General features: G+C 41.6%; 1 protein-coding gene across 7 annotated transcripts in view; it reads left to right on the top strand.

Annotated features, from left to right (window-relative positions):
* Window positions 1-11817, top strand: part of samd4a (sterile alpha motif domain containing 4A) — a 46470-nt gene that overhangs the window by 1091 nt on the left and 33562 nt on the right. For all 7 annotated transcript variants that reach the window (XM_079666144.1, XM_079666143.1, XM_079666142.1 and 4 more), the window contains exon 2: window positions 61-749. In XM_079666144.1, coding sequence (XP_079522270.1) covers window positions 554-749 — 196 coding nt within the window. In that variant the 5' untranslated portion in view covers window positions 61-553. The remainder of the gene's footprint in view (window positions 1-60; window positions 750-11817) is intronic.

Raw genomic sequence — 11817 nt, 5'->3', positions numbered from 1 at the left:
CATTTTCTGTTCAAAAAATGTTTTTTCAATCCTCCACTAACTTCCAACATCCTCCTGCAGGCTTAAGAGGGATTCCCTGAAGAAAAATGCCAGCGAGGCTGAAGCTGATGTGACACAGCTTGTGCTAGAAGAAAGCTGACTCATCAAATATCAATCCCTCTGGGAGCTACTAAGCAGCAGTGCAGCTCATATCTCCTAATGCCTAGCTAGAAGAGATCTTCACACACACACTCCCCTACCACCAGCGGAGATTATCAGAGAGGAGAAGACGTTGCAGAAACCCCCTCCAGCAGGAATATATCCAACACCGGTTGAAACACATTTGAACACCAGAAAGCATAACAGTGACTGCTGTCCTAGCTGCCAACAAAGCTTTAGTATGGCATCACAGTGCTTCAGCTGAACTGACTCCCTGTGTATAGAAACATCAAGAATCAGCTGATAAGACTGCCATCATTCTACGTCACTGTTACCACAAACCAGTGTAGAGTTTGGGTAAGGTCGTTCCTCCTAACCACCAAAGTCATCCGGCCTTTTCCCCGCCCGGCAGACCATGATGTTTCGCGATCAGGTGGGCGTGCTAGCCAGCTGGTTCAAAGGGTGGAATGAGTGCGAGCAGACAGTGGCTCTGCTGTCCCTGCTGAAGAGGGTGAGCCGGACCCAGGCCCGCTTCCTGCAGCTCTGTCTGGAGCACTCCCTCGCCGAGTGCACTGAACTGCAGGTCCTGGAGGCAGAGGCCAACAACCCAGGTAGGACAACCATCTGCTTAGACACCGTCAGCTGCTACATCATCCACTAGGATAGGATGGAGATGCATTTACAGGCATTGACAGAGCAGATTTATTCATTCATTCCTCAGACTAAATTAATATCCTTATATTTGTCTTATTAATAGGGTAGGGACTATAATATAATACATCTACATTGGCAAATAAACTATTCTAAGATTGTTTTTAAACGTATTTCTGACAGCCGGGACAGATGAGAATATAGCAACTTTCCCCCTTTGGTCTCCAATCACTATATCTCCTTTACTTTTGTAGTTGATCTTTTTCTTATTCATTGTTCATGTTGTAGTTGATGTCACACTCCTGGTATAGACGACATTCATTTTCTGATAAGAAAGAGTGAAAGGAGACACATTTTTAGAACTCTTATTACTTTTTGACCAAACACTTATGAATGCAAAGGTTTTGAAGGCCATAATATCCCGGATGACTGTCCAAAACACTAGTGACTAGCTGAATCACTGTCAGTCAGTCAGTCAGTGTGCCAGCCTATAGCACTGTCGCTCTCTAGGTTGGTATCACGCCAAGGCACCCAAGGGGGGTTCTGGCTGGGATTTGTTGCATTAGACTGCAGCGTGGCCATGGAAACAAAAACCCTGGCAACCAACTGGGCTCATGAAAAATAGAAAGAAAAGCTGTTGCGATGGAGAGCAGGCGTCTGTGCGTACCTATGGCAACATCTGCATGCAGTAACACATCTGCTGGCTCACAGTGAAGGTGACATAATGGCCCAGCCTCGCAGTGACACTCGCACATATTACACAGAGTTTCCATCAGGGTTTACAATGGGCAGTGGCTGCACTTAATGCAGGCCGGTCTTTGTTATTGTTTCATATATGAAGCCGGATACATCAAAGCACACAACATGAAGTTCTCCTCAGTCGACCCCTCCCAAAGTCAGGCTGGTTCATACTGTCGGAGAGATCAAAGTATACAGTGCATCATGTGTGAGGCAAAGAGACATTTGCCTGTGATCTTTGTGTTGAGTCACAGTCATAAATCACTCTTGTATATCTTAGTTGTTTGCCTATAAAAGTATGTGCGTTAAAAACAAATGTCTTTTGAAGCATGTGTTTGGTGGTTAGTTTTATAACAGGTTGGATATTTATGGATATTGCTGCATTGTATAGTCATGGGCTAGATAGGAAGACCTGAAACCCTGATCACTGTATATTTTTACAATGACCTTGAAAATGTCAATAATTTAGTTTCAATTGACCCTGATAATATTTATTTTAACACTTGCATACTTGTTTTTATTAAAGTGAAATGTATACACAGTATAAAGAAATATGAACACATTAGCAAACATGTATGCAACAACTTTTGTTATAAGGCCTTAATAATGCTTGTTTGTTTTTGCTCTTTACTCAGCACATTCAGTGACATAATTGTATTTTAAGTAATGGATTATATTCCCTCTCATAATTGCACGTTTGTAAACGTCGATGCCTATCTTCCTTTACTACAAATCATGTTTGCTGAAGAGAGATTATTCCCAAACAAATATCTATAGGTGCATTTTCAGTAGATTCAGTGTCATAAAACAAGACTGGTTCAGGATTAGGGCTTGTGTTATTCTGTTCTAACTGCTTGTGTTATATTTGTTTAACTATACATCACGAATAACCCGGCGCAGTAGGAAGGATTTCACCACACATAATGACCTGATTAGATCCCTGAAGACTTCAGTGTCCAGGCTGTGTGCCTCTGGACAAACCGATGATGACCGCCTGCTTTCTGTGTGTCATCAGGTCAGGGATTTACAGTGTGAGGTAACCTTGTCGTGGCAGTCACTGGATACAATTACAAGAATATTAGTATTACAATTTCTTACTCAATTAAATGATCTTCCTAATACATAAATCTGCTCCAATCAGGAAGGGTCATAACCACAGTAAGCACAACCAAGACCACAAACCTGGATTTCCTTGTAATCTTTCCATTTGGGGAAACGGGTTAAACCTTTTGTCCAGTCACCTATTCCTATACCTGATGCAGTTATAGCAATATAGTGCAGTGGAGTAGCAAACCTTATAGCCATCATATATTCAGTTTAGTTTGAAGCTTCGTACTTCCAAAAATTAAGAAAATGGTGTTCATGTAATTGATTCATTGCATACAGTGTAGCTGTGTTGCTTAATATCTTGTTAAACCTTTTCAATGTACAGAAAGCGACCTAAAAAATAAATAAAAAACGCTCTCTCTCTATGAAATCATGCTTAAAGAGATTTGAATGGACTTCTACCGTCGGTACCTCCAGAGTAAATGCTATGCCACGCCCTTGAGTGTTTGCCCACCTGTGTCAGCTTGTGGTCGCGTTCCGTCCGCTGATTCAGCAAGTGAGACAGAATCAGCGCTGTAGACTTAACGTCAGGACGCATGCGGCTGAAAAGAGGGAGATGGAGAACATTGTCTGGTTACGTGATCCCTCTGGTATGTTGTGGTCACTTGTGTGCTAAGGTCTGGCAGATACATTGGTCTGCTGTTTTACTGGGCCGATACTGATCTTGTATTGATTATGGAGTATTTTCCAGTTTGAAGTCATTTCTTACCACAGCTATACAAGGAGTATTTACAGCCAAAGCCAATAGTGAGTGTTTGTGCATGTGTTACTGTGGTGTTAGTCTTTCTTCATACATTTCTAAAGAGCTCTGTGGAAATGTATTGTAAGTAAGTTGACATAGAAATATTACTTAAAACTAAAGGCTTAACTTTTCTGTAAAAAGCTGCTGTCCTAGAAGTGTTACATGTCATTGTTTATTTCTTTTAAATGTTACACAAGAATAGGTATAAAACACAAACTACCTATATTTCTATCAATTTAAAAAAACACAATATTGGCAATGTAAGTCAACAAACCGTTTCCCAGACCATGAGCCCAATAAGCAGAAATATGAGTAAACTACTGTAATGCTGTTGCTGGTGCAGACCTGCAGGCTGTTAAAGGGTTAAACATGCAGCTGGAAGTCTTGGGCTGAGTGGAAAAGCGCAACTATTTGGAAAGCGCTGTACAAATGAAAGGAATCCTCAGTGACCTACTTCTCTGAACGGCTGAGAGACCGCTTTGTTTTGGGACGCAGCGAGTGTTGCGGCTTTATTTTTGAATTGAGAGGCAATCATGGTCAAAGGTGTCACTATCCCACTGAAAGAGCGGCGGGGTAACCTCACAGGATTGATCTTTCTCATAGTTTTTCATTTTATTATTAAATTGAGCTACCTTGAGTCATTTGGTCATTTGCAAAACTGAGCTATTTTAATTCAGACCATACGCAAAATCAACAAGTGACATGCTTTCCATAATAGTCACTACCAAATGACCTGATAGATTTGACTGTGACTTTGTTTTTGAGGGAAAGAAAGTTTAAATGCTGGTTCTCTCCTGTGATCTTTGACAAGAGTATGGTAGCCTTCAGCATTTCAGTTTTTGTTATTAGGGAATGTAACTTCCTGTTTCTCCTCCCCCTCTTAAGGAGAACAAAACTTCTTTTGAGACAATCCCAAGACACACACACACACACACACACACACACACACACACACACACACACACACACACACACACACACACACACACACACACACACACACACACACACACACACACACACACACACACACACACACACACACACACACACACGGCACAGAGGGTGTAGGGTTAGTGTAAGGACAGGACAGTGGGCCTGGTGTTCTGAATGACTAACTTTATTTTCCTGTGGTGTGCTGCATGGTTGTTTGAGCTGGAAGGAGGCAGGCAGCACTCCGATATGTATAAGCAGCTGTGTTGAAGAACCTGAAGGTGAAAGAGACAGAGCTCTGTGTTTTGGATAAGTGGCAGCAGTCATTGCTTTGCAATCCAATTCATCCCATTCCACCATGTGTCTTCATTATTGTTACCTCATTGGATGTTTGAGCCTGAGTTTGCAGAAGGAAGTGCACAGTCTGACTGTTTTAAGTTAAGATATTCACACAAAGCCCTGAAATTGAAATCCTGCTATCTTTCTAGATGGAAATACTTTATTGTGCATTGGGTTTTGAATTGTATGCATTTAGATTTGTATTTTCTGTCCTTGTTTTTATGTATATTTGCCTGTAACCTAATGATCACAAAAAGCTTTTCATAGAAATAATAGCAGAGATTGAAACACACTGTAACTATCTGCTCATGGCCTACTGTCTGTACAGTTTGTAAATGAGAGCTTTTTACAGTAGAAACTGGAGATCTGTTTTGCTAACATAGAGGGAGCGTGTAAATGCAAAACCTTTTTATTTACACCTAGAAACAGTAGTTCATCAGAAATGTCAGGATTATTACAGGGGGTGAAGGGTTGGGGGAGTAGAGACTTTGAATTTGAAAAGCTGTTTAAAACTAGGTCAACATTCTTTTAGACTTTCAGCTAAAGAAAAACTTTTCGTTGGAGCTGACGGGACTTACTAGATCACTAGTATTGTAGTGAGAGAGAAGGCTTACGTATGCATGACTGTGTGTAAGATGATTGACATGTAGCGAAAGTCTGCGTTGTATAATGGCTGGTATTACTGAGTAGATTCCTGTTGCACTCTCTGCCTAAACTAGATCTGATGAAAACCTGCGCTCAAAATCAGCATTCCTGGCTTAGGCGGAAAATGGTTCCGGTGTTGGGGATACTGTCTAGGAATGTGGGCACGTCAAAGCCCACTTGAGTTAGGCGCTGAGCGAGAGTTGGAAGGGAGCTTTTCCAGCGTGCGGGGAAAAAGACACAGTGGAAAGGGAAAGCTGATTCCACCTTCAGTGGAGCTAAGGTCTCCTGAGTACACCATGGTATGGAAGAGGAGGGGTGGGAGGAGCAGGGAGCAGGAGGAGGGAGCAGGAGGAGGGACGGGTGGGGCGAGAAAGGGAAAAGATGAAGACTCAGAAAAAACTGGTACCATTTACAGCTGAAGCTCATTCACTCTTTCCTCTGATTGGTCAAACTTTTCCCAAGTCCTATGGTTTTGATGTAGTGTTTTCCCTGGAGGAGACTTCCATTTCTTTCTGTGAGGGGCTCGTATCACTCTTTAACTTAATGTTGTTAACCTGCTCTGCCAGGAGAGTAGCTATACATACTTGGCCCCAAAGAAATACAAAGTTAAAAGTGGAAGTTATCTGATTTGATTTTTCACACTTTATTTTCCATTTGTCAACACCCCTTGTGCCTTTCTAAAGATCTGATTGGCCAAGAAAGATTGAAGAGAGAAAACTCTGGCGGCAAACTATTTCATCGCACCCACGCATGAGCAAACAGTTTATTTCTGGAAGTTGACGGCGTGTTCTGTGAACTCGTTCTGAACCTCAGGAATGGGGACAGAGAACCTGCCAAAACGCCCAGAGGGGGAAAACCAAATAAAGCTGCTCTTTTCCCTCAGCCTCTACAGCAAAGGCTTCTTATTTTCAGTTCTTGCTTCCAGGTGTGTTTGTTTTTTTCTGTGTGTATTTGTGTGCGTTTTTTTTCTGTCCGCATGCAAAAACAAGAAGATGGACTAGCTGCCAAAAGGACTCCACCACACTGATGGAAGCAACTCGAAGCCTCAGACATGTCGGGCTGTTGATACAATCTCTGAGAGAGGCGGACGAGGTGTCACTGATAGCAGGGATTATGCAATCGAGTGCTTCATAAATCCTTCCAGGTTTAGTTTCTCACAGAACCCTTCTGTGCTTCTTTATGAATCTGATTCCAGCTTTGATTTCCCTAGCAAGTTGGATTACTGCGCCATGTGTGTATCTGTGTATGTTTACAACACACCTCGAACTAAAAGGCACACTATATGGTCAGTAAGGATTGAGTAGCCTGTCAATTAGCGTTGTGGAAGTGTTTCAAACTTCAAAATACACTCCTTCGACTGGTGGATTATATGGTTTTAATGGTACATAAGTTGAACCAGTTTTTGCATAGTGTGGCTTTTAGGTCTGACAGGATTTTTGTATGTTTTTTGGCACACAATGGGAAAAAACAACTATTTCCTATTTCTTTTGGGGGCATAGAAACACTAAACACAAGTCTGAGTCTTCACAAGAGGCTGGTAGAACCTTATCCAGGGGGAAAGCCTCCACTGGTCCCTCTGTCTTTTTTAGCCTTACTTTTGCATTATAAATACATTGCATGTTTGTCGATGCTATTTCTGTAGCTTTAATGTTGCTGGACTTGGTCTGGAAACCTTGTTTACACAAAGCTTCAAGCAACTCCCTAATTATTAATTGAACATTATCCAGCGTGGTTTAGCTAACAGACAGTAGTAAGGTTTGATTCTGAAGGTGCATCCAAGCAAAATCAGGGCGTAACTGTATATATATAGATATACAGTTACACCCTCAGTGAATTATTAAGGTTTAGATGATGTGTGTATATCTGAAAAACACCATCTGAATTTACTTCCTTTAATAGTAACAATAGAAAAGTGTGTGTGTGTGTGTGTGTGTGTGTGTGTGTGTGTGTGTGTGTGTGTGTGTGTGTGTGTGTGTGTGTGTGTGTGTGTGTGTGTGTGTGTGTGTGTGTGTGTGTGTGTGTGTGTGTGTGTGTGTGTGTGTGTGTGTGTGTGTGTGTGTGTGTGTGTGTGTGTGTGTGTGTGTGTGTGTGTGTGTGTGTGTGTGTGTGTGTGTGTGTGTGTGTGTGTGTGTGTGTGTGTAGGAGAGAGGGTGAGGAATAGCAGTCCATCTCATAGATAACCAGTGAGTCTCGTCCCGTCCAGAGCAGACATACAGGCGTATAATGTTTCCCCATATAGCCCCCAGCCCCGCCTTGCCCCTTCCCCACCCTGCTCTCAGGCATCTGGCAGTGCTGTACACTACTCCGCTTGTGTGAGGAGGCTGTCGAAGTTTGGCTTGGTCCTTTCAACTTATTACTGTCACCCAGAAACTTTTTAGGAATAAAAACAGCTGATTCCTATTCTCTAACCTAAGAAATTATTTGTATATCTTTTTGAAAGTCAAATTTAGGCTGTTGTATTGGAGTGCATTTAACAATACAGATGTACCTAATAAAGTGGCCAAACTATTGGCAACACGTTTATAGCAATTTATAGACGCAACAACGTCATCAATAAATGCTATTCTCGTAAAATGAGGGTTGAATACTCTTTTATTGATTATGGTTCTGTGGTGCATACAAGTCAGCAGCAGGTTGCCATTACCTCCACCTTTTGATACTCAACAGCACAACATTTGTTGTCATAAGAATGATGTAATTGCATGTGCACATTTGTTTGCCTGCCCAAAATCTTTAATGTGTGACTGACTTAGTCTCGGCTGTCTCTGACTGGTCTCTCAGTCCTATCATGAATGGACGCTGACAGTGGGGACACAGCAAGGTGCCACCGAGCACACATGTATTTTACTTTTGATTGGCTGACATGCTGTTGGCTCTGACAGACAGTGACATTAGCAGAACTGGTCGGTGAAAGCGCCCTATGGCAACAGTTGCCAGGGCGTTCATACAACTGGAGACTTGAAATCCTCAATGGGTGGAAATGACCTCATCGTAAGCAGACTCCTCCAGGAAGCGTTGTTCACCAACAGCAAGACAAGCCAAGATGCTCAGGCCAGAAGTAGCTTTAGAAGTTATCAACACCTTTCACAATAAAAGCCAACAAAGAAACCAAGCTCATGCTTTAGGAATGACTAAGGGTAAGTTATTTTTGGATCTTTGGTTTTAATTCCCATCAGATCACATGACTTTATTAATACTGTCTGACTTTAATAGCTAATAATTAGTCCTTACGTTTAGTTTTGATGACTTTTCGACATATTTATGAAATAGGAGCTGACAGTTCTTAAGCCTCTTGGTAAGCCAAACACACCATTTAAAAGCTGAACACATTTCTTATGTTTACTAATAGCGAGATGTCCATCACACACCTCCAGTAGTCAGGGAAGTTAGGAAATGTGTATTTTAAAGAATCATACTCACAATGGTCTAAACAAGTATTTGACTGTTATCTGTCAATACTATCACTCAACCATATAGCAGATGATCCTAATTATATTACTGTTGGTACTGAGGAGATACTGCCAACTGAATGCACAGAAAAATCTATATCTAAATCCAATCGTATAGACGCATTGCTTTTCCCAAAGTGTAAACCACACCCTCAATTTTCGAGTTCTATTTGGATGTTGACAATTCATAGAATAGCGCTCACTGATGAGCAACAACATGGCTGTCGTGTTTAACTATTGAGTGATCGCCTCTTGTGAACGTAGAGTGAAGCTCTCGTGGCCTTGGGCTGTTGTCGTGTTTTTCACAAAGTTTTGAAGCCGGATGCTGAAGCTATGTCCCTCAGGCTGCGGACAGGCGAGAATTCTGGGTAAACACGTCTGTCTCACACATTCCACATGACACTCGAATGTACATCAGAAGCTGCAGCATAATGCAAACACTTTTGTGCAGGAGTGACCAGTGTAGCCTGAAGACTCTGCCTGGGCTGTAGGCAGTGAACACATCGTTGTAGTCAAACCAGTTAGTGAAGTGACCACCTGGTATTGTGACCAGCTGTCCATAAAATTAAACACTTTTAAGGATTGAAACAGAGTAGATTCTGAAGGCCACTACAGTTTTTTTTTTTTTTAACATCACACATACAATTTACACTGGTATTAAGCACATGTAGACTAAAGTGTGTCCCCAAATGTTTTGTTCTGTTCTTAATGTATGCTATTGCAACAGCATTTACACCATCGTTTGAAAGAAAGTTAACAACTTTTCTAATGAAGTATATCTCTCGGCTCTCTAATGCAGGGTAATTCTAATCAATGGTATGAATAAATGAATCGAATAATGGTTAGAAACATTCATAGTATCATTATTATTAAATGTTGAGATGGCACATTTTGATGTAACCCTGATATGATGCCTTAGTAGTGTGATAGCACTTTATTACATTTGGTTGGTATAAAGGCCAGGGCATTGCTGCATTAATGACCATTTTTATGCTCGTGCTTGACCATAAGCACTTTGCAGTAAAGAGACCTGAATACCGACTATTTCCTTTTTCCAGGTAGATTGAAACCCTTTCCGTCTTTCATTATTTTCTCGGCTCGTTGTTGTTTTTGTTGTTTGGCAGACCGCAGCCTTAAGTAGTTCACAAAGACACATCCTTATTAAGTTTGCAAATGTACGGAAACAATTACGGTACCTAAACCACACCATCAATACACTGCGTGCATGCGTGTGTGTGTGAGTGATGTTTTCATATACTTTTCTTTTTGTGTGTGTTCTCCTTTTTCCCAGCAGGTACGTAAATAAACCTTTCTTCCACAAAGGAAAATAATTATCATTCTTGTAAAAAGAAGGAAGGGGGGCTTTAAACTGTGCGAGAGACGGACAGAGAATTGGAGGCAGAGAGAGAGTGGCTATTGGGCCCCTGACTGCCATTTCCTTAAATAGAGTTGTGGCTTCTCCGGTCCAGCCCTGGCAGAGTAGAGGCTCACATTCCCCGCATAGCTGCGACTGCCACATTCAGAGCCTCCTCAACATTGGAGCTCTACGCAGCTTCCACAGGTAGACTGCAAATGATTTGCCGCGCTTCTCCCCCACCCGGCTTCCTCTGAACCCAAAACACCAGTTACTACTGCAGCAGGGAGAAGAGGGGATGTTGATGAAAGACTTAAGAGGAAGTGGGAAGGAAGGGGGGTTGGGGTGAAGGATAGCAAGGAATTGTTCTCCATTCACACAGCAGCCGTGTCCTAGGAAACCTCCCCCACTGCTGGGAAAAAGATGAGACAATAAGAAACCATCTTCTGGCCTCTTCTCACACTCAACACACACAAATGATGTCTAGTAGCATGTAACAAGTAGCTCTGCAGGACAAAACGATGGAAACCACTGAAGTCTTTTCTTTTATTTAAGTTAAAATATCATCCAAATGAGACTTGTGATATTTGATCTTTTAACATTTTAGAAATAAATTGTTCCAGGTAGTCATGCTTTTAGTGCAGAGATGAATTCTAGCTATGAAAATTACCTCTCAAATATGTAGAGATGTCCTTTATCTCTGTTTTGTGTCATATTTAACTGAATATCTCCGGATGTCTTCGTTGGACAAAACATCACCTTGGAAACTGGGATGGTCACTTTTTACAATTGTTTAACAAAATAATAGCTTTTTGTCTTTCTACTTAAATTCTGTAGTCCTTTTATTGGAAGTTTGTGTTGATTTAGTATCACATTTTAAAATAACGATAAGACATGGATACCTTGACTTGTTTGGCAGCCATTGTTTGAATGAGCTCTGGACGTGGCATGATGTCAGACATAGTGAAGATCACTTTCCTAGGATGAAGCCATAAAGGATGAAGCTGGATGCTGCTGTGTACAGAAGCCGTGATGATGTTTTCCGTTTCCTGTGGAAGAGGGAGACACAAATGTTTAACTCACCGTCTGGCAGGTGTTTCCCACTTTACAAGAATAATCCCACACATTTTACCAACTGTTTAAACACACTATAAATAAATAACCATCCAAGAGGAAATGACTTACTTTACACCTACTGTAAACCAACAGTGCCATACACACACACACGCACGCACGCACGCACGCACGCACGCACACACACAATGTCAAAACCAGCTGAGAGCCGTGCTTTTATATAATCTTCTATAAATTGAGCAGGTGTCCCGGCGGTGATGAGGCAAGTCTGCTATAAAAAGGTGTTCCTCTGTCCTATTGTGGGTCACATGAGTCTTTGTTGAAGCAACGTGAGACACTGATTTCATTCAGAAAAAGTCACTCCTGAACAGTACACACTACAGGAGTGGACATAATCGCTATTACTTCAGTACTACTAAGACATTGTTGCCTAGTTTCCACATAACCTGTTTACAGTTGTCTTCTTTTCTTTTTATCATAGCATTAGTTCATTATCTGTACCTTTTGGTTTAATCCTCCAGGATTATTTGCTTTCCATGAAAGAGGGTTTTGTAGCCTACATTTCTAGAATGCCTCCCGGGTTCCATTATGAGAGTGATGTGGCAGGAAAGATTGGGCTGACCAGGTCTGTGCTCTAAATGCTGATG

Source organism: Notothenia rossii, assembly GCF_949606895.1.
Source record: "Notothenia rossii genome assembly, chromosome: 2".
NCBI lineage: Eukaryota > Metazoa > Chordata > Actinopteri > Perciformes > Nototheniidae > Notothenia > Notothenia rossii.
This window is presented reverse-complemented; position numbering and strand designations above follow the sequence as displayed.